The sequence below is a fragment of the Chiloscyllium plagiosum genome, chromosome 24, assembly GCF_004010195.1.
Source record: "Chiloscyllium plagiosum isolate BGI_BamShark_2017 chromosome 24, ASM401019v2, whole genome shotgun sequence".
Lineage (NCBI taxonomy): Eukaryota > Metazoa > Chordata > Chondrichthyes > Orectolobiformes > Hemiscylliidae > Chiloscyllium > Chiloscyllium plagiosum.
In genome coordinates, this window is record NC_057733.1 from 42562089 (window position 1) to 42584395 (window position 22307).

Consider the following 22307-nt stretch of genomic DNA (forward strand, 5'->3'; position numbering starts at 1 on the left):
GTGGCAAATGGTGTTTAATTCAGATAAATGCGAGATGCTGCATTTTGGGAAAGCAAATCTTAGCAGGACTTACACACTTAATTGTAAGGTCCTAGGGAGTGTTGCTGAACAAAGACCTTGGAGTGCAGTTTCATAGCTCCTTGAAAGTGGATTCACAGGTAAATGGGATAGTAAAGAAGGCGTTTGGTATGCTTTCCTTTATTGGTCAGAGTATTGAGTACAGGAGTTGGGAGGCCATGTTACAGCTGTACAGGACATTGGTTAGGCCACTGTTGGAATATTGTGTGCAATTCTAGTCTCCTTCCTATCAGAAAGATGTTGTGAAATTTGAAAGGGTTCAGAAAAGATTTACAAGGATGTTGCCAGGGTTGGAAGATTTGAGCTATAGGGAGAGGCTGAACAGGCTGGGGCTGTTTTCCCTGGAGCATCAGAGGCTGAGGGGTGACCTCATAGAGGTTTACAAAATTATGAGGGGCATGGATAGGGTAAGTAGGCAAAGTCTTTTTCCTGGGGTTGGGGAGCCCAAAACTAGAGGGCATAGGTTTAGGGTGAGAGGGGAAAGATATAAAAGAGACCTACGGGGCAACTTTTTCAGAGTGTGGTACGTGCATGGAATGCCAGAGGATGTGGTGGAGGCTGGTACAATTGCAACATTTTAAGAGGCATTTGGATGGACATATGAATAGGAATGGTTTGGAGGGATGTGGGCTGGGTGCTGGCAGGTGGGACTAGATTGGGTTGGGATATCTGGTTGGCGTGGATGGGTTGGACCGAACAGCAATGTGTGGGAAGAAAGCAAAAACACTAAGTGTAAATACTGTTTTTAGAATTCTCCCTACTAGGAAATGGTAGGACTTTGGTAATGCTATCTACTTCACCTTGGATACAGGAGACAATTTAAGAGGGTCAACCTTGAATGATGGGATTGTTCTCGAATGTTAAATTGAAAATTGTGCTCTCCAGTGATGACACTAATTGCGGTGCATGTGCTGTATGCTTTTAAGAATTGTAAATGCATTTCCATTGTTGTTCTCTTGCACTACAAACCAGAATATCTCAGTACTATAGCATATCTTTCATCTGTGTAAATTTGTATTGAAGAATGGAAATACATTTTCAGTTGTTAGAAAATGCTGACTTTTATGATTCTCTGGCCATAAATCAAACTGATATGCTATAATATTACAGTAATAGCACATGAGAGCATTAACCTTTTTAAGGATAGTTTATTACTCTGACACCTTCTGTTGAGTGATTATACTGTAATGCTTTGGTTACTGAAATCGTTTATTTAGTGCTGTGCAGAACATCAACTGGACAATGCTTCCTTCTAAAAGATGTGAATTATCATAAAAATAAATGTAAATCAGAGAAACTTCAATTATCATTTTGCTTCCATTCAAAACCCATAATGTGTCTCAATGATTTGGTTCAGTTGCCTAAAACCCATGTCATTACTGATCCAATAATGCAAGATATGAATATTTCATAAGATACTTGGAAAAGGGGAAACACAGGAAGTGATTCACAACCAGAGCAAGAATCCAGTCTTTATAATTGGACGTTTGAGAATGTGCAAGGTACTGGTTCTTTCACTGTCAGGATTTCTTTTAAATGTTTCTGTCACTATGTGCCATGTTGGAAATTGTTAGATTAACAATGACAGATTCATATCGTGTTTTAATCACCATGAATAATTGAATTAACTTTTGCTATACTTTATACACGGTGCATTTTGTTTTACTTTACTCCAATGTGTTATTTAAACAATTTAAATTAGAATTGTGCGAAACAAAATGTTATTTTATCCCCAGTCCTCCACGTCCAACCACCTAACATGCTTCCACCAGTGACTGAATTGAAGATGTGGTGAATGGTAGGACTGGCCTTTGAATTTTCCATCTCTCTGTTAACTTGCTATCGAGACGGAAACTTGGTATAGAAGTGGATCTGCTCAAGACTTAAAATTCGCTTTTAAATCTCCTTTTCCTGTTCTTATTCCTACTTGTCCAAATCTGAATTAAAGAATGAGTAGGCGACCGATTCAGCCGCCTGATAATGATGTATAAATGACTACCAGGATGATTTTGAATGTGATATGGGTAGATTTGTTCTGAGATTCTGCTTCCCTCGCCCCCGTAAATGTCTGGCAGATGTAGGAGATTTGACAATTGGAAAAATTTGAACAAAATCATTGCAAAGCACAGCACGTCAACTCATCATGTTGTCATAGTTATCAGTTGCTCAGATCTGTAGCATTTCGACATGGATTGTCACTATATCCTGTAGTCAATAGAAAATCTTGCAACCGAAAAATGGCTGTCCCTCGTTAACCAAAGAACGTAGTTCAGTAAATAGAGTACAAGAGCAAAATGCTACAGATGGTGGCAATCTGAGATAAAAATGATTGTCGACATGAACGTTAACTATTTCTGACCATGGTAGAGTCATTACTGTCTATAACTTTTTTTTTCTCAACTGGTGTTCGTTTGCATTTCTAAAAATGTGATCAGCAGATAAGAACAAGGTATATGAAGTAGTTTTTCATTCGAATAACGTCGACGTGGTTCTGAGAAATTTGTTGCCAAGCCATTTCTGACTGCAACGGTTTCTCACTTTTCTCTGTAAGAGGAAATGAGATGGTAAACGGAGGTGTTCTGAACTGTGTGCTCACTATAGTGGCAGAGCCGTTCATAGCTTCAGTGGAGAATTTGCTTGACTGTTCAGTCTGGAATTTCAAAAAACTTTGATTTGATGCTGGTCTCATTTGGGGATGATGTCCCTGCTTATGGACAAAACTGAACTTAGTTTCTCTTCCACCAGCCCCCGCCCTCACCCTTAAAGATTTCGCTCTGTGGTTCTTGTTACTCCAATAATAAGAGTTTGAGTGTCCCTGTAAACTAGGTGGGGTTGCCCGCGAGGGCAGCAATGTTCGACCAAGTTGGGTACTGATGTCTTATTTTGCTCGTAACGAATGAAGTGCGTCGTTGCTGAGGCTCCCCGTGACTGAAGAAGCTGTCAGCACGAGTGCAGTAAACCACTGTTAGCTTGAAAGTGTAGAGAATAGCTATGCCAATGGGGAATTGATCGGATAATGGGTGTAGCATTGTCTTTCTGTTAAATCCCTGACCGTTGAACTCAAATCAGTCCAGCTGGGACTCTCAACCCTTTGGCAGTGCTGCTTTGGGGCTTTCACTGGTTGGTATTGGTGGAAGAAAGTCGAGAGTGTGTGATGCAGGAAAAGCACAAAGGGCCAGGTAGCATCCGAGGAGTAGGAGAATCGACTTTTCGAGCAAAAGCCCTTCATCAGGAACTCATTATCATACAAAGCTGGGATTCTTCGGAAGATCAGGAATTGCCTCCCAAAGTTTCTGCTGACTGCAGAGATCCTTTTGTCATATTTTAGGCCTGTTTCTGATGGGTGTGAATTTGCAGCAAAGAACTGCCTGTCTTGACGATGAATAATTAGTATAGAAATGTGCTGTTTAAAAATATTGTCACGTTGTTGCTTTTCTGTAGTTTGTTGGGGGAATGTTGTGGAGGGACTCCCAGAAGTCAAGAGTCACCCATTGGCCCGATCCTATCGTGTACCTCCTTTTTTTGCGTTAAATAAGTACTTCTCATATGTCTCCTTGGTTGACCTGTAGCTTAAAGCAACCACTAAGAGGCAGGAAACTCGTAGTAATAACTCACTCTTGCATCATGTTGCGAATGAACATTTGCACTGGGGCGGGTGACCTGTTTGCAGAGGACAGAACTCAGGATCAGCGTGCAGCCGAGCAAGAGCGAGCGTGACCTTGCGAGGAATTGGGAGGGGAAGCCTGCAGTGTGTCAAACCCGACAGCGGGCTGTCAGCTTCCGGGATCACGTGACTAGGCGGCCACGCCCCCTTTTCCCTGAGCGCTGACGTCAGCTGACCCGCTCGAGCGGAGTCCTGGGCGGAGCGCGAGGCAGCCCACTCAGCACAGCTGGTGGCCACCGGTACAGCGGGAGGGAGGACACACATTCAGTCTGAGCCATGGAGCAGGACAACTACGGTCAGTGCAACATCAATGTAGCTCAGATGGGCAAGGAAGGGGGCGGGGTGGAGGAAACCGGCTGCATGGAGCCCCACACTGGATTGCACCTATTTCCCACACGACTCTTCCTCCCCCCAAACCCTTCCCCTAGTTCTGGCTGAGGAAACACCCCCCCCCGCGCGCTGCTACAATGTTTCAGTTAATTTTTGCCACTGTCTCTGCGCAACTCCAACTTGCAACAAATACAAAGGTTGCGGAGAGATGGTGGAGTTGGGGGCGAGATCTCAGAGACCGACTCTCGTAGGAAATGGATCTGCAGGGTGTCCTGTTTCCAGAGCATGCTGCCTCCAACCATGCTTCAGCAGGCAGTGTGTGTGAGAGAGAGACTGGCTTTAAATTAACACGTGATAACCTGAGAGACTTTCAAACTTGTATTTTTATTCAGGACTTTTTTTTTGTGCCAGGGAGATGTTGTGGTGCAAATGTTCTCTGCTGTGTTGGTAGATGAGTGGGATCAAGCTTTGATGGTGGACGGATCGACCGGTCTGTCTTCGTTCCCTCCCGTTCTCATATCTGATTTTTTTTTTCGTTGCCACCCAAGATAAGCACTATTGCACAAATGCATGCAATTCAAGGGTGGCCAGCATATCGTGCAAATGTTTGCTTTCTTAAATCTGAATAAATTGTTTGAGATGTTCGTGTTCTAAAGTAGTAATGCAGCCCAAAGTATCCAATGATATTTAACCATGCGCATGAACTTCAATAATCCTGTTCCAAGATGACCTTCTGGCTGTTGAGGAGCAGTCACACACTTTTGCCCTTCGGTGGATTTAGATTAGCATTTGTGCAGAAGACATCATCCAGTGTTCAAATGAGCTGTCACTTCAAGGTGTAAATTTTAGGGCTGAAGTTGAAATCTCTTGCAGTTTAATTAATTCTGTACAATGTGGTGTTCCATTTTTGTATAATTTACAGGTTGAGTATGTCTTTGCTAAAATCATATTTTGCAATCTTGTTGCCCATACTGTATCTTAACATTTTCTATCTTGTATTGCTGCTTGATTTTGTTTTGCTGTCGAGAACAGTGTCAGCATTAAGTAGTAAGATGACAATGTGAGACAGTGCTGTTGTTCAATGTATATGAAGTTTTTTTTAATCATTCTACATTGAATGTGTTATGATGGTTACATACACGAGGGGTCAAAGTGACATTGGTGGAGTGGTTTGTAAAAGTGAAAGTAAGATTGGCTCACTGATGTCTTCTGCAGCAAATTTGAAATTTGGGGTTTATTAGGTTTTCATTGCATCAATGAGCAATGTACCAGAGGACCTCTAAGACCTCTGGGATCATGTAGAGGTAAAAATATTTAGACAAGCAAGGAAGAAAATTTGGATGTGGAATCTTTCTTAAAAAAATGGTTTTCACCTGGTCCCCTCTATATTCTGTCTCTTTGTTTTTGCTGTTAAGCTTGCATCACAAAGCAGGAAAAATGGCTAAAACCATTTTGTAAGACTGTCTTCTCACAGGAAGGCAGTTTTTTTTTTGGTGTTCACCAATTTAGTACATAATCATTGAGGAAACTGTACATTATGTAACATTTTCTAACTTTTCATCGTATAATTGAAAACTGTAGTTGCTCAACTACAACTCATGGATAGATTTCATAAAATGTCCTTTAACTCCATTTGCTCAACTCATTAATTATTTGTGTAGCATGCATGCATGAAGGAAAAGTGCTCATTAATGTTTTGAAACTTTGTTCCCTATTCTGAATCCTAGATTACGAGGTATGTAAGGACACGGGTTGCTGATCATTTGAGGACTTCCTTCTGGATCCAGAAACGAAAACACAAATTGTTGGAAAAGTTCAGTCAGTCTGGCAGCATATGTGGAGAGAGTTAACGTTTCAAGTCGAGTGCCCATTCCTCAGAACAGAAGGATCACTTGACCAGAAACATTAACTCTGATTTTGTTCCACAGATGCTGACAGACCTATTGAGCTTCTCCAGCAATTCATGTTTTTGCTTCTGATTTACAGCATCTGTAGTTCTTTTCGTTTTCCTCCTGAATTCATCTGGGTCCCAGTCTAAACCATCATATGTGGTCTGTGATGGATGGAATATACAGGGAGAGGTTGTTTGCTTGGCAAAAGTAGTGACCTGCAGATGCTGGAGGTCAGAGTCTAGATTAGAGTGGTGCTGGAAAAGCACAGCAGGTCAGGCAGCATCCGAGGAGCAGGAAAATTGACATTTCAGGCAAAAGCCCTTCATCGGGCTTTGACCTAAAATGTCGATTTTTCCTGCTCTTTGCTATTGAGCTTGCTTCGATTTTCCTGCTCCTCTGATGCTACCTGACCTGTTGTGCTTTTCCAGCACCACTCTAATCTAGAGGTTGTTTGCTGTCTTCTTGGCCTTTTGGAAACTTTAATAACTCTGGAGATGGATTGAATTTGAAAGGGTTTAGAAAAGATTTACCAGGATGCTGCCAGGGTTGGAGGATTTGAGCTACATGGAGAGGCTGAACAGGCTGGGGCTGTTTTCCCTGGAGCATCGGAAGCTGAGGGGTTACCTTATAGAGGTTTAGGAAATCATGAGGGGCATGGGTAGACAGTCTTTTCCCTGGGGTGGGGGCGTCCAGAACTAGAGGGCATAGGTTTAGGGTGAGAGGGGAAAGATATAAAAGAGACCTAAGGGGCAACACTTTCACATAGAGGGTGGTATGTGTAAGGACTGAGCTGCCAGAGGAAGTGGTGGAGGCTAGTACAATTGCAACAATTAAAAGTCTTCTGGATGGGTATATGAATAGGAAGGGTTTGGAGGGATATGGGCCAAGTGCTGGCAGGTGGGACTAGATTGGGTTGGGATATCTGGTCGGCATGGACAAGTTGGGTCGAAGGTCTGTTTCCATTCTATACATCTCTATGACTCTGTGGTGCCCACCCAGCTGCTGAAAGCAGTGTGTGGTTGAGAAACAAATAGTTATATTTATGTTTACTTTATACTGTATTTGACTGGGTATCAGTGGTTCCTCTCTTTTTAAAAAAGAATGATTGTTAAGGCAGTATTGGGTATTCTAGGACTGAGCTGAAATAGAATTATGGTGCTCTGAGTATTTCAATAGAATACACTAACAGCCCTGCAGAAAATTGCATGCATATTCTAGTGTCTTCATAACCTCTAAATTGTGGCTTGATTTCAACTTTGTATCTGCTTGTGAAAATTACAAATCATAAAACCATACTGATTTAGTTTATATATCCGTTGTATTTAATTTTGGATGTGATGGTTGAAATGCAGTTTGCTAGACTTGCTGGGCCTCAGAAATAAAAGTGTGGAGTTTGATGTTTTGTAATAATTTAACAATCCCCATCCTTATTGATTTGCAAGTGCATCTATAAAATTGTGGAAATACATTATGAATGGAATGGTTGGCTGCAAAAATGTTAAATTCAGAAATGCTTAATAGCAGTTTGCCGATGAAAGCTTTTTGGCATTGTAAAAAGGAATATCTAATATTCTAGCATCCATTCCATATCCCTCCAAACCCTTCCTATTCATATAACCATCCCGATGACTTTTAAATGTTGCATTGTAAAAAGGAATACCTAATATTTCAAAGTAAGCATCTTGTTTTGTTTGTATCTCTTTTAGCTGAAAGTATAGTTTGTTTTCATGCCAACTTCAGTAATTTAAATTCATGTATTTATGTAAGTAATTAAATGCGTATTGTTCTGAATTGCCAAAATGATAATTGTCACGGAATAAAATCTCTTCATTTGATGTAAGCGACCTTTGCTTGTATTTTGTTATTTTAAAGCACTAACTGGATGCTCAACGTGATCTAATAATAGATATTGGGAGTTAGAATATTTCTCTAACCATGGAGTTCCTGCCATGGGTCAGGTATTAATGGGCGCACTGGCCAGAGCCTGTTCATAGTGTTTGTAGAGTGTAACAGCTTCACATTATTGTAGTTCTATGCAGACAGTTCTGTGTTAGGCACTCTCTAATTCTCACTTCTATAGCATAAAGTTATGGAGAGGATTGAGAAATAACTATCCGATAAAATATTATTGTCTCTTAATCTTAGTATGTTGCAAAAGATTGACTGTATATCGGTGTCAGTGGTGAACTCAAAGCTGATGCAATTTTCAGCCATCACAGAATAGCCTTATGTCTTGAATCTATTTTTAAACAGCATAGTATTTTCTAAAGAGTCTAGCATTCTTTTAAGCTTCAAAATAGATCAAGGCTGTATTTGTCCCGACAGGTGGATGTAGCATAACTGTGGTTTTATTGGTAATCTCATGAGGATTCAGGTAAAATTTGTTCCAGTTCATTTTTGGACAGGTTATGATGCACCTTTGTGCCATCCTTAGGTGGAACTTAAACCTGGCCCAGAGTTAGGTATACTGCCACTGCACTAAATGATCCATGTTCAGCCAATGGTTTTTGTGCTTTTGTGGCTTGTAAATTTGCAAATCCTGCAAATATTAATGGGTTATCTGATGAGAAGCAATTCTGTAAGTGTGCGAAATGTCTCTATTAGTGGGCAAGTGTGCTAATGACAGAGCCCCAGTATCTCTTTATGGTTCCCTTAGGGTTCAGTGATCCTGGTTTGAAAACATGTGCTATACGTTTTAAATTATGTAATGTGAGCAGAACAACTTGAAAGGAACTAATAGATGTGTTTTAATCCAACTAATTGCTCACTTGAACACTTGTGTATTGTTTTACAGCAAAGGAAGTTGAAAGAAGTTTGGGTTAAAAAGTCCAAATGCAGACAATATGTAACTATACTTGAAAGTGACAGTCTCTACTCTGGAAAGTTTCCCAGTTATCATATCTAATGATCAGACAAGTTGATTATAATCAGTGCTTTATCCCCCCCCCCTTAGTGTCTGAAGGAGGTTTGAAGTGCTTCCTGCATTTACTGAAAGGGGAACTCTTTACTCTTGTACCTGTTGCAAGAACTATGTACTTTTACTTTAATCAAGTTGGTAAAGTTTGAGTAATCTGATACACAATTGTGGAAACTCAGATTATAAAGTTTATTTTACATTGTTAATTGCTAAATAAAGTTAACGTCTTTGGATTAATGTTAAAAGTAGTTTTGATCTGACTCATGATTGCAGTTGCTGTAAGTTGTCCTGCTCGCATTACATAATTTAAAACGTATTGCACATGTTTTCAAACTTGTTTATAAACTTGGAATATTATCTGAAACGTGCACTTTGAGAATGAACCTTTGCATTTGAACTAGAATGGGTTTGAGAAATGTGATCCATCACCTGTTCAATGTAAATAGAGATTAAATAAGAAAATCACTTTAGTTTTCTGATTGTGTGTCTATTTAGAGTTTGACCAAATTAACTCAAGGTGCATTCATGTATTGATTTGCAGATGTTAATTTCGCTGTCATTTTAGTACTTCAGGAATTAATGAGTGAAGCCTGGTCTTCTATTTCAACCCAATAATTGGAAAAGATATGCTATAAATTTTGCTATCGGCAAAATGTCAATGTTTGAAAGCCTGTGCAATATATCTTTCGCTATCATGTAACAAGCAATGATTCCACTAATGATGCTGATTCCGGTGTTGTTTCGAGCACATTGTGGTGTGAACTAATGGTGCACTGATATTTGACCTGTCGGCTATGTATAATCATGCCCATCCGGAAGGTAGCTTAATGCTGAATAGTACATAGACAAAACTGTTATATGGATAAAGCTGCCATTTGTAGAAGTGCATGTCCCTTTTAGACCTTGCGTGGCGATGTTGGTGTTGGACTGGGGTGGACAAAGTCAGAAGTCATGCAACACCAGGTTATAGTCCAACAGGTTTACTTGAAGTCATGAGCTTTTGGAGTGCTGCTCCTTCATCAGGTGAGGTGGAGGGAAATGCACAGACACAAATATAGACTGAGAGATAATGCCCAGATCAGTCCAGGTAATTAAAAAGTGTCAACAGATAAATATCAGTCATGGAAATGGAATGTTGACAGGCTGAATAACAAGGTAAAAAATAACAAGTCTTTGCAGGAGATCAACAGTGTCAAACGATGTGCGTAAAGTGTCAACGGCTGAATAACACATAACGGGGTGACCTATGAACCAAATACTAAAATAATTGCAATCAGCTAAGTATCATGCTAGCAGACTATCAGAAGTGATGCTTAACCATGCTGGAAATGTTCGCACCTGATTTTTGAGCTCAAGGTAATTGGTATATGGATTAGCAAAGGAGTGGGTGAAGCACAAATGCACAATGCAGCGGATTCTGGATATCTGATGTAAAAACAACAAACATTGGAAGTACTCAGCAGCTCTGACAGTTTCTGTGGAGGGAGAAATGGTGTTAACCAAGATTTTTGAAGTCCTTCTGTGACCAGGAATGGAGGGAGCAGTCATAAAATATGTTGCCATCTTGTATGTCAGTCCATTCCACCCCAGGTCAATTCTGAGGTGGAATTTGCAAAGGGTAGGACAGCAGCTGGGCAATCTTCCAGTACATGACGGCTGGCTGACTTAAACTTGAGTCACCTAATGTGACTAATGAATGAGGCTGACTGGGAATTTGCAGTCACCTTCCAGGTTCATAGTGTCGACGGAGCATTTTTATTTGCTTCCTGCAAGTTGTCCTGCCAGCAGCAGACCACGCGACCAGCGCTCCAGGTGTCTCAGGTTACTGGTCTGAAGTCCATTGGTATCCTCACCCTCCATTTTAACAGAGGTGGCCCAGTTATAAAGGTTGTTATTAAAATTTGAGTCTTAGAGAAGTTGGTGAGATGCTTTAACTGCTCCAGGAAAATTTACACAGACTGCGTGGTCTTATGGCTTTGATTTCGGTGCAAGGGCAGAGTTCAGGTGCCTGCAGGAAAATTCCTGACCTCTTTTAAAACATGTTTATGACTGGTCACAGATGTCCACATGGGGGATTTTGGTGCAAGCTTTCCCCTTGGCCCTCTTACTCGGTTGCACTATTGTGCCCCCTGGCAAGCACCAATCTCAGTTGGCAATAAAGGATCAAGGGGAAACAATACTGAACACATGTAATCAGAGGATGTGCAGGCCATTTGGCCTTTTGAAACTGCTGTATCAATTTGATATGGTCATTGTTGATCTGATTTTTGGCTTTAGCTCCACTTCCAGAGCACAGTCTGTGTATCTTTAATTCCTCTTTGGTCAAAAATCTATCTAACTTGACCTTGAATAAGTAAAACGATGCAACCTTCATCAGTCTTCCTGGAGGATAATCCTACAGCCTAAAGAATCATTGAATCATATAGTACAGAGGAGGCCCTTCAGCCCATCAAGTCTGTACTGCCAAAAATGTATTTCTGCCTGCACTCGTCCCACTTTACTGCACAAGGCAATGGGCCTAGAATATTATGACACAAGTGCTCATCAAAGTACTTCTTAAAAATTGAGTTTTCCCGTCAGCCCTCACCACCCTCTGGATGGAAAAAATATTTCCTGAAATCCCCTTTAAACTTTCTGGCTTTCACTTTAAAATTATGCCCCACTGTTACTGATCCTTCAACTCAGGGCAACAGCTGCTTTGTTCAGCCTATTCATGCCCCTGATAATGTTGGGCACCTCTATCAGGTCCCCCTCAACTTTCTCTGCTCCAAAGAAAACAATCCAAGCTTATCCAGTCTCTCGTTATAGCTGAAGTACTCCATTCCAAGCAGCGTCCTGGTGAATCTCCAAAAAGTTTCCCCCAATGCAATCACGTTCTTCCTACAGTAGGCTATAGTGTGTTGATTAATTATAGAATAATCAGTTTTAAATTAATTTTGTTTAAACAAGGAAGCTTATTCCTTTTGTTTCTCAAATAAACTGCCCTTGCATATCAATTTTCATCTTTAGTTGTACTTTTTTTGTTTGACCATAGTGCGATCACTGTTCTTGGCATAATGATGGGTGTTGTGCAGTCATCTTGTAAGCAATACCTTTGTAAACCAGGTAAACGTAGAAGTGTTTTAGTCATGCTGAATGACTGCTTCTAATTAACAACTTTAAAAATACAAAGAAACAGTTAATTTATGAAAGTGACTTCTTAGCTCCATTGTCTTATTACATCATGTGGAATACAGACTGTCATGTCAGGGTTGATAATTTGTCAGTTTTCAATGTGATGGCATTAGAATGCAGCTTAATTGTGACCAGACTTTTACAAGTAAATGGAGTAAAAAAAACTGAAATATTGGACTTCAGTATTGTTATTTTGGAATATGCAATCATTCTTGTCTGGCACTTCACTTGTGTGTATGTAGGTGGTAGGAGATCAGGCATTGATGGTCAGTGAAGTGAAGGATGAAACTTGGTTAAATAATCTAAAACTCTATGTTCAATTTGTACATGAAAAATTAGGTGGGGTAAGGAAAACTGGTGTCTTGGATAATAGAGGAAGGAATGAGGCAAAGTTGGATAACAGTAAACTGTACCATGGAAAAGAGCTTTGCTATTGTTCTAGATTAAAATAGACTTTTGTGCTTTCAGCTAAAGGCTTACGTTTTTGTAGTGTTGTACAAATTTCAGCATTTTATGCTGTTTCACCTGGTGCCTGTAGATATAGCAAGTACTTTAATTTCTAAGTGTTCTGCATTAAGCAGTTCTTTACAGCTGCTTTAATGTGAACTCCTTCCAGTACTGAATATCCTCTGGCACTGATTTGCAAATTTCCGATTTGATTTGCTAACAGGTGAATGTGGATTTATTGTACCTTACCATTCATTATTACCTTGAATATCAACAATTCAGGAATAATCAACATTGCTGTATTCTGAATATAGTTGTTACATTTTTCCCAGTACTTTGTGTATCCCCTATGATATGAATGGATGAACAGGATGACTGATGCTTACTCCACATTTTGACTGGTGTGCTTGTTTGTAGGAGTGACATAGTCACAATATGAAGTAATACACAATTGTATCAATAAATTGATATTCCTCCCATGTTTTCTCTTCTGCAGAATTCCAGCATTTGCTTTCTTTTTCATTTTATTTATTTGGTTGAACTGCAACTCTGTTGGATTCTTGTAAATGTTGGTGATAAAGTGACAAGTTTCAAGAGGCTGTTCCCCTCAATAACAAGTATACCATTTTGGATACTGTTGGGCAGACGACTTATCATTGGTAAGCCATGGGGTACAGGTTTCTGGCAAAGAGTCTGTCCCTGTTGCTCAGAAGGGAAGGGTGGAGATGAGCAGAGCATTAGTCATTGGGGACTCCATTGTTAGAGGGATAGATAGGAGGTTCTGTGGGAACAAGAGAGACTCACTGGTGTGTTGCCTCCCAGGTGCCAGAGTTTGTGATGTCCCGGATCATGTCTTCGGGATCCTTGAGAGGGAGGGGGAGCAGCCCCAAGTCGTGGTCTACATAGGTACTAACGACATAGATAGGAAGAGGGATGGGGATTTAAAACAGAAATTTAGGGAGCTAGGGTGGAAACTTAGTGCTAGAACAACCAGTTGTTATCTCTGGTTTGTTGCCTATGTCATGTGCTAGCGAGGTGAGGAGTAGGGAGAGAGAGGATTGAACATGTGGCTATAGGGATGGTGTAGGAAGGATGGTTTCGGATACCTGGATAATTCGGGCTCTTTCTGGGGTAGGTGAGACCTCAACAAACGGGATGGTCTACACCTGAACTAGAGGGTTACCAATATCCCGGGGGAAATGTTTGCTAATGCTCTTCGGAATGGTTTAAACTAATTGAGCAGCGGGGTGGGAACTTAAATTGTAGTTCCAGTGTCCAAGAGGTTGAAAGTAGTGAGGTCAGAAATATGGTTTCAAGGTCGCAAGAGTTCACTGGCAAGCAGGAAGGTGGTTTGAAGTGTGTCTATTTCAACGCTAGGAGCCTCCAGAATAACTTGCAGAATGGGTTGGTACCTGGGACTTCGATGTTGTGGCCATTTTGGAGACATGGTTAGAGCAGGGATAGGAATGGTTGTTGCAGGTTCCAGGATTTATTTGTTTCAGTAAGAACACAGAAGATGGTAAAATAGGGAGAGATGTGGCATTGTTAGTCAAGAACAGTATTACAGGGTAGATAGTATAAGGACAGGTAGCAGAAAGGATATTTGAGGACTCGTTTATTGAGGTAGAATGCGCTGAGGTTAGAAATAGGAAAGGATGGGTCACCCTGTTGGGAGTTTTCTATAGGTCTCAGAATCACTGCAGAGATGTAGAGGAGTGGACAGCAAAGCTAATTCTGGAGAGGAGTGAGAGTAACAGGGTATTTGGTATGGGGACTTAAACTTTCCAAATATTGCATAGAAGTACTATAGTTCAAATACTTTAGATGGGTTAATTTTTGTCCAATGAGTGCAGGATGGTTTTCTGATAGTATGTAGACAAGCCAACAAGGGGGTGAAGCTACATTAGATTTGGTACTGAGTAATGAACCAGGCAAGGTGTTCGATTTGGAGGTAGATGAGCACTTTGGTGATAGTGACCATAATTCAGTTGTGTTTACTCAAGCAATGGAAAGGGCTAGGTATATAACACAGGCAAGAGTTATAGCTGGGGGAAAGGCAATTATGATGTGATTAGGCAAGATTTAGGATGCATAGGATGGGGAAGGAAACTGCAGGGGATGGGCACAGTTGAAATGTGGCGTTTATTCAAGCAACAGCTACTGCATGTCCTTGATAAATATATGCCTGTCAGGCAGGGAGGAAGTGGTCGAGCGTGGGAACCGTGGTTTATTAAAGAAGTTGAATCTCTTGTCAAGAGGAAGAAGAAGGCTTATGTTAGGATGAGATGTCAAGGCTCAATTAGGGCACTTGAGAGTTACAAGGTAGCCAGGAAAGACTGAAACGGAGAGCTAAGAGAGTCTGGAAGGGACATGAGAAGTCGTTGGCAGGTAGGATCGCTGAAAAACCCTAAAGCTTTCTGTAGTTATGTTAGGAATAAAAGAATGACTATAGAAAGATTACAGCTAATCAAGGATAGTAGTGGGAAGTTGTGCGTGGAGTCCGAGGAGATGGGGTACTGTTAAATGAATATTTTTCATCAGTATTCACACTGGAAAGAGACAATGCTGTCCAGGAATATACAGAGATATGGGCTACTAGAGTAGATGGGATTGACATTTGCAAGGAGGTGGTGTCAGCAATTCTGGAAAGTGTGAAAATAGGTAAGTCCCCTGGACGGATGGGTCTTATTCAAGCATTCTCTGGAAAGCCAGGGAGAAGATTGCAGAACCTTTGACTTTGATGTTTATGTCGTCCTTGTCTACAGGAATAGTTGCAGAAGACTAGAGGATAGCAAATGTTATCCCCTTGTTCAAGAAGGGGAGTAGAGACAACCAGTGCAATTGTAGACCAGTCAGCCTTACTTCAGTTGTGGGTAAAGTGTTGGAAAAGGTTATAAGATAGGATTTATAATCATCCAGAGAGGAATAAGTTCATAAGGGATAGTCAACATGGTTTTGTGAAGGGTTGGTCGTGTCTCATAAACCTTATTGAGTTCTTTGAGATGGTGGCGAAACAGATGGATGAGGGTAAAGTGGTTGATGTGGGGTATGTGGGTTTCAGTAAGGTGTCTGATAAGGCTCCCCATGGTAGGCTATTGCACAAAATATGGAGGCATGGGGTTGAAGTTGATTTAACAGTTTAGATCAGAAATTAGCTAGCTGAAAGAAGACAGAGGGTTAATGTTCATCCTGGAATTCTGTTACTAGGGGTGTACCACAAAGATCTGTTTTGTGGCCACTGCTTTTTTGTCATTTATAGCAATGATCTAGATGAGTGCATAGAAGGATGGGTTAGTGAATTGGCGGATGGCACTAAGGTTGCTACAGTTGTGGATAGTGCCGAAGGATGTTGCAGGTTACAGAGGGACATAGATAAGCTGCAAAGCTGGGCTGAGAGGTGGCAAACAGAGTTAAAAGTGGAAAAGTGTGAGATGATTCATTTTGGAAAGAGTAACAGGAATAAAGAGTACTGGGCGAATGGTAAGATTCTTGGTAGTGTGGATGAGCAGAGAGATCTGTGTCCATGGACATGGATCCCTGCAAGTTGTCCTCCAGTTTGATAGGGTTGTTGAGAAGACATATGGTGTGTTAATTCTTTTTGGCAGACTAATTGAGTTTCGAAGCCACAACATCATGCTGCAGCTGTACAAAACTCCAATGCAGCCGCACTTGGAGTATTGCGTACAGTCCTGGTCACTGCATTATAGGAAGGCTTTGGAAAGGATTCAAAGGAGATTTACAAGGATGTTGCCTGGTGTGAAGAGAAGATCTTATGAGAAAAGGCTGATGGACTTGAGGCTGTTTTTGTTGGAAAAAAGTTGAGAGTTGACTTAATTGCGACATACAAGATAATCAGAGGGTTAGATCAGGTGGACAGTGAGAGCCTTTTTCCTTGGATGGTGATGGCTAGCACGAGGGGTCATAGCTTTAAATTGAGGGGTGATAGATGTAGGACCGATGTCAGAGGTAGTTCCTCGACTCAGGAGTAGGGGCGTGGAATGCACTGCCTGCAATAGTAGTAGACTCGCCAAGTTTAAGGGCATTTAAATAGTCATTGGATAAACATATGGATGAAAATGGAATAGTGTAGGATAGATGGCCATCGGATTGGTTTCACATGTTTGTGTAACATTGATGGCTGAAGGGCGTGTACTGCACTGTAATGGTCTATGTTCTATGTTAACAGTTTCATTCCTGCCTATTTCTGCTTTCTCTAAAATGAAGAGGATTTTTCCACGAATTGTGAAGAATAGGAACTTTCATAACTATATTAGAAGACGCTCTTATGCAGTTAGGCTAAAACCATGTAAATGTTGCAGATATCTTGGAGCTGTTCAATTTTTTATTTGAGAGGATCCAGAAATCTGTGGGTCACAGTCTCCTCCAAACTAAAGTTGCCTTGAAAGAATTGTGCTGAGTAAGTGGAGTGTATTAAACTTTCTTTTTTTAAAAAAAAAGTTTCCATGCTAATTGTTTCTGGTGATTATGTTGTCTTGCAGGATTATTTGAATTACCTGTGTAAATAATGAGGCAAAATTATAGTTTATAAAACACATCTCTGAGCAAGACATATAGGATGTTGCCCTGAATTTGGTCGTAAAACACCTGAGCTCCCTATAGTGGGTCACTGTTGTAACGGCTGTGGAACAAATGCCCTACAGTCCAATATAATGTGCAAGTTTAAAGAATGTTTAGACATGGTACAAATTTGGAAGTTGTCCCAGTACCATAGTTATACCCCATTTAGTTGATTAAATATTGCCTAGTATTGTTTTATTTTTTTCTGTAATCCGTCTATCCTTACTTTCATATTGAATTGAAATGTTTATTATTTTAAGAATCAAGTTTTAGTTTCTCTTGAGGTCATCTTTTGCTGAGCTAGTGCACAAAGCAAGCAATGTCCTTTGTTGTTGTGCAAATGGCATTGCAACGTAAGACCATAAGATATAGGAGCAGAGTTAAGCCATTGGGTCTACTCCACCATTCAATCATGGCTGCTATGTTTCTCAACATCCTTCTCCCTGTAACCTTGATCCCCTTACCAATCAAGAACTTATCTATCTCTGTCTTTAATATACTCAGTGAATCGGCCTCCACAATCTGTTACAGCAAAGAGTTCCACAGATTAACCACCTCTGACTGAAGAAAGTCTTCCACATCTCAGTTGTAAAAGGTCACCTCTTCAATCTGAGGTTGTGCCCTGTGGTCTTAATCTCCTACTAGTAGAAACATAATCTGCACATTTACCCTATCCAGGCTTCTCATTATTATCAAAGTTATTGGATGCCCCTTGTCCTTCAAAACTCTAAATACAGACCCAGCATTCTCAATTGCACCTCATAGGAAAAGCCCTTCATCCCTAAGATCATTCTTGTAAACCATCTCTGGACCCCCTCCAACATCAGCACATCCTTCCTTAGGTGTGGGGCATAAAACTGTTCATAATATTCCATATGCAGTCTGACCAGAGCCTAATACAGGGTACAGCCTCATATATTCTGCTCATATATTCCTGCTCATATATTTTAGCCCTCTTGAAAGGGATGCGAACAATGCATTTGCATTTCTAACTGCCAACTGAACCTGCATGCTAACCTTAAGAGAATCCAAGGACTTCTTTTCAAGCACAGATTGACACTTGTATCTTGCATGGAATTCAGGTTTTTTAAAATTCTTTGTTAACTGTGTTAGTGCATAGAAACCGGAGCACCCGGAGGAAACCCACGCAAACACGGGGCGAACGTGCAAACTCGACACAGTCAGTCGCCTGAGGTGGGAACTGAACCCGGGTCTCCGGCGCTGTGAGGCAGCAGTGCTAACCACTGTGCCACTGTGCCGCCCACAAATTTTTCTGCTCATATATTCCTGCTCATATATTTTAGCCCTCTTGAAAGGGATGCTAACAATGCATTTGCATTTCTAACTGCCAACTGAACCTGCATGCTAACCTTAAGAGAATTCAAGGACTTCTTTTCAAGCACAGATTGACACTTGTATCTTGCATGGAATTCAGGTTTTTTAAAATTCTTTGTTAACTGTGTTAGTGCATAAGAGCAAAAGGGTATCAAAATATACCAACAAAACTGGCAATCTGAACTAAAATCACATTTCTTAGTAATATCGCACTTATGTTCCTTATAAAATATCATCTGCATGAATTCAGAAGACTCTGCTCCCTTTGCTCTAACTCCAGGTTCCTGATTGAGTTCTATTTTCCTGCAAAACAAAGTTCATTCACTGAGCTCTTTCATCAAGGAAAACAATAAACATTACATCTTTTTCGAAATAAAATCATTTGTGCATTTTGCAGCAAGCAAAATATCCCGTGCAGAGTGGAAAGTTAGGTTTAAGACAAATCGGGAATCTGTACCTCTTCTACGTGAAAATTGAGAGAGGACCAAAGCGTGATCTTGGAAAGAACACTTTGATCAAAACAGTCTTTTATTTAAGTAAAAGAACTAACTTGCAGAATCACTGTCTAATTATGAAGTTTAATTTTACTGAGCCATTTAATAATGCTGGGGTACTACCGATCTCAAGTCTGTCAGGAGTTTGTTATCCACAGGAGGAAACAATGTGATTTTCTATGACATTGAAGAAGACCCAGGCTTTTTGGGCAGCAAGGAATGGTGCGAGTCTGGGTGGCAGGCTAAATTGACAACTCTTCCTAATAACTGATACAGACAATAATTATGTTTTGTGCTGTAAGATTCTGCAGCCAATTACAGATGGGTAAGTCTTGCATGCATTGTTTCACCTGACTGCTCTTTTATGAGATGTACTTCAGGCAACAAAAGAGAATCAAACTGTAAATGGAAGTGAACCTAATGACTGTACAAGTAGCATTTTAAAATGAAAGCAAATGTTCTCCAATTCACTTTTGGGTATGCTGTTTACAGAAATTAGTCATCTATCAAGCTGCAGCTTGTTTGCAGAAATTTGCATTACATCTTGTATTGGTAAGATGTCTTGTCACAAATGGCCAATGTAATGCAAGCAGTGTAATTAGAAAGCAGCCAGTAAATGCAGGGAGTCATTGAAAGAGTACACAACTATGTGATACTTTATGAAGAAAATTTAGATGCTTTTGAGAAAAATGGCTACAGGCTATAGAGATACATGCACGCTATTGTTTTGTTACTAAGCTATTAAATGGGGAGCCATTTGACAACCGAAGGGATAACAGTTGCATTCAAAACCCATTTGGCGAATATTCAACTTAAATGATTGCATACATTTTTAATGTAAAAAGCCATTGAGTGCTTACTTATGTCCATTCAAAGTAAATTGATGCCAAGGTCATTTTTCTCACTAACAATTAACTAGAATATGTATGTACTTATATGCACCTTTGCATGCTTAAGTTGGCTATAGTTATTTCTGTATTTACTGCACAGAGCAACTATGTCAACTTGTTTCCTCAAGTTAGTTATGGGTTCAAGTTCTTTTTTGTTTTGGAGTTTGAAAACTTACTTTAAGCTGTTGTTTTGATATGACGTTGAGGAAGGGTGAATTTTGGGATGTTAACTCAGGGCTCTAGTAGCTTGTTCAGATCAGGATTTTATGTTCAGGTGGCGTAAACTTAACAAGGTGTTAGGAATTTCTCCATATCCTGGCCAATATTCCTCTGTCAAAGTGCTCCAAAGATATTAGCTGATTATTTAATTCATAGCTATTTTGGGAATGTGTTACTCAATAGTTGCCATATTTGTATCAAAAACACACAATTACACTTCAAAGTAAGTTTAAAAATCACCTAACACCAGATATTGGTCCAACAGGTTTAATTGGAAGCACACTAGCTTTCAGAGCGTCGTTCCTTCTATCACCTGATGAAGGAGCGACGCTCCGAAAGCTAGTGTGCTTCCAATTAAACCTATTGGACTATAACCTTGTGTTGTGTGATTTTTAACTTTGTACACCCCAGTCCAACACCAGCATCTCCAAATCATAACTTCAAAGTAATTGTTTGAATTATTCTGAGATGTTTGTAAGGGACGCACTTAAGAGTGTTAATGTCATTTTCAACAACTTCATTGACTTTTTAAAGTTAAATGTTTATTTTCTGTTCTGGCCAGCATTGTCTGTTGGGCATTTAGTAGCCATAGCATCCCCTTTGCTGCAAGAGATCAAATGTTCATTTCCCAGGTGAAGAGATCCTTGTCACAGCAGCTGCAAAGCAGCATCAGTAAACAGCAACTGATGTTGCATGGGTAGTGATCCTGCCTCTGGGCCTAAAGATCTAGGTTTGAGTCCCACTTGCTTGGGGGTTATGGGGTTATCTCTCCCTCAACAATAATTTGTGACTCTGATTTCTGCAAGTTAAGATTGAATAGTTTCCTGACTCAATACTTTGGAAAATTGTAATCAAGGCACTGTTATTGAAGCACATAATGTGTTTGGATTGTAACTTCAATGCAATAGTAGTTCCTGAATGAATATGCATTAGCCGCAGTTCCATTCATGTTTTATTAACATTGAAGCAAGCATTTTTTATTTTGCCAATTTACCAATGTTTGGATTGGACTGTTCCTACTGAGATTTCAGGGTACAGCAGTACCCATTCTGTATACCCTTAAAAGCTATATTCACTTTAAGAAAATCCTTAGTGAATCTATTGAAATATGGTTTGAAATTCTGTTTCTTAAGATATGAAGTAGTTTTTGGCACAGGAGGCTATTTGATCCATTGCTCCTCTAGTCAGTCTCCATTCCCTTGGTTCCTATATATGTATTTCCTTAAGATGCCCATCCAATTAACTTTGAAATAATTGTTACTTGCTGTTCCCAGGCTTCTCCCTCTGAGGTGTTTGACCCTGACCTCTGGGCTGAGCCCTTTCCTATCCGGTTTGACCTCTGCTCTTTTTGCTGCCTTCACAACCATCTGAACTGCTTTGGTCATTACCCCATTGTGTAAAATTGTTCTTTCTCTCTTTTCCCTTGCATCACTTGACCCAGATCTTAAATTTTTATTGTCTACATGCCCTTATATAATCAGAAAATTATAACAACCTTTTTTGCCCATCATATCTGAGCCTAAATCTAATTATGTAGCTTCATCAAATCTCCCTTCAATTTTCTTTGCTCCGAGGAGGACCACTCGAGTCTTTCCACCCTAACCTTGTATCTGAAACTCCATCATTCTTGGGACCAGGGCCTGGGAAATGGTTGAACATGTCTCTGGGGACGCTGGGCTCATTCATTAAGTAACCTGTCACTCTTGTCAGGAATTACTGTGCTGTCTTGCATTTTTTGCATTTCTCTGCACACTATGAGAACGAGATATTTCTGGACAGGACCTTCAGCAAGGTTATTACACCGACCATACCAGAAGAGAGCAGATGATGAGGAAGGCAGAGAGGAGACCGGTGCAAGAGACCCCAGGGGAAGTACCTGTCAGGGACAAGTTGAATTTTTTGGAAACCGTAGAGACAGATGACACTGCCAGTTTGCAAGGCGGCCAGGTCTGTCAATCAAAAGTTGGTGTGGAGGCAGAGCGGAAGAGTCCGACATCGCACAGATCCGTGGTAATAGGGGACTCCATAGTGAGAGGAACTGACCGGGGTTTTTGTGGCAGCAGGCGGGACTTAAGGATGGTGTGTTGCCTTCCTGGTGCCAGGGTTAAAGACATCACAGACAGAGTGCAGGAAATCCTCAAGGACGAAGGTGTAGAGCCAGAGGTGGTGGTACATGTCAGCACAGATGATGTCAGGAATAAGAGGAGGAACATATTACAGCGGGACTTCGGAGAACTAGGAAGAAGGCTGAAAAGCAGGACGTCCAAGGTGGTTATCTCTGGTTTGCTT

General features: G+C 40.6%; 1 protein-coding gene across 1 annotated transcript in view; it reads left to right on the top strand.

Moving 5' to 3' along the window:
* The first annotated feature begins 3908 nt into the window (after window positions 1-3908).
* cyth1b (cytohesin 1b) overlaps window positions 3909-22307 on the top strand; it is a 232117-nt gene continuing 213718 nt past the window's right edge. The window contains exon 1 of the mRNA XM_043714921.1: window positions 3909-4037. Within this exon, the coding sequence (XP_043570856.1) occupies window positions 4019-4037 (19 nt within the window). The 5' untranslated portion in view covers window positions 3909-4018. The remainder of the gene's footprint in view (window positions 4038-22307) is intronic.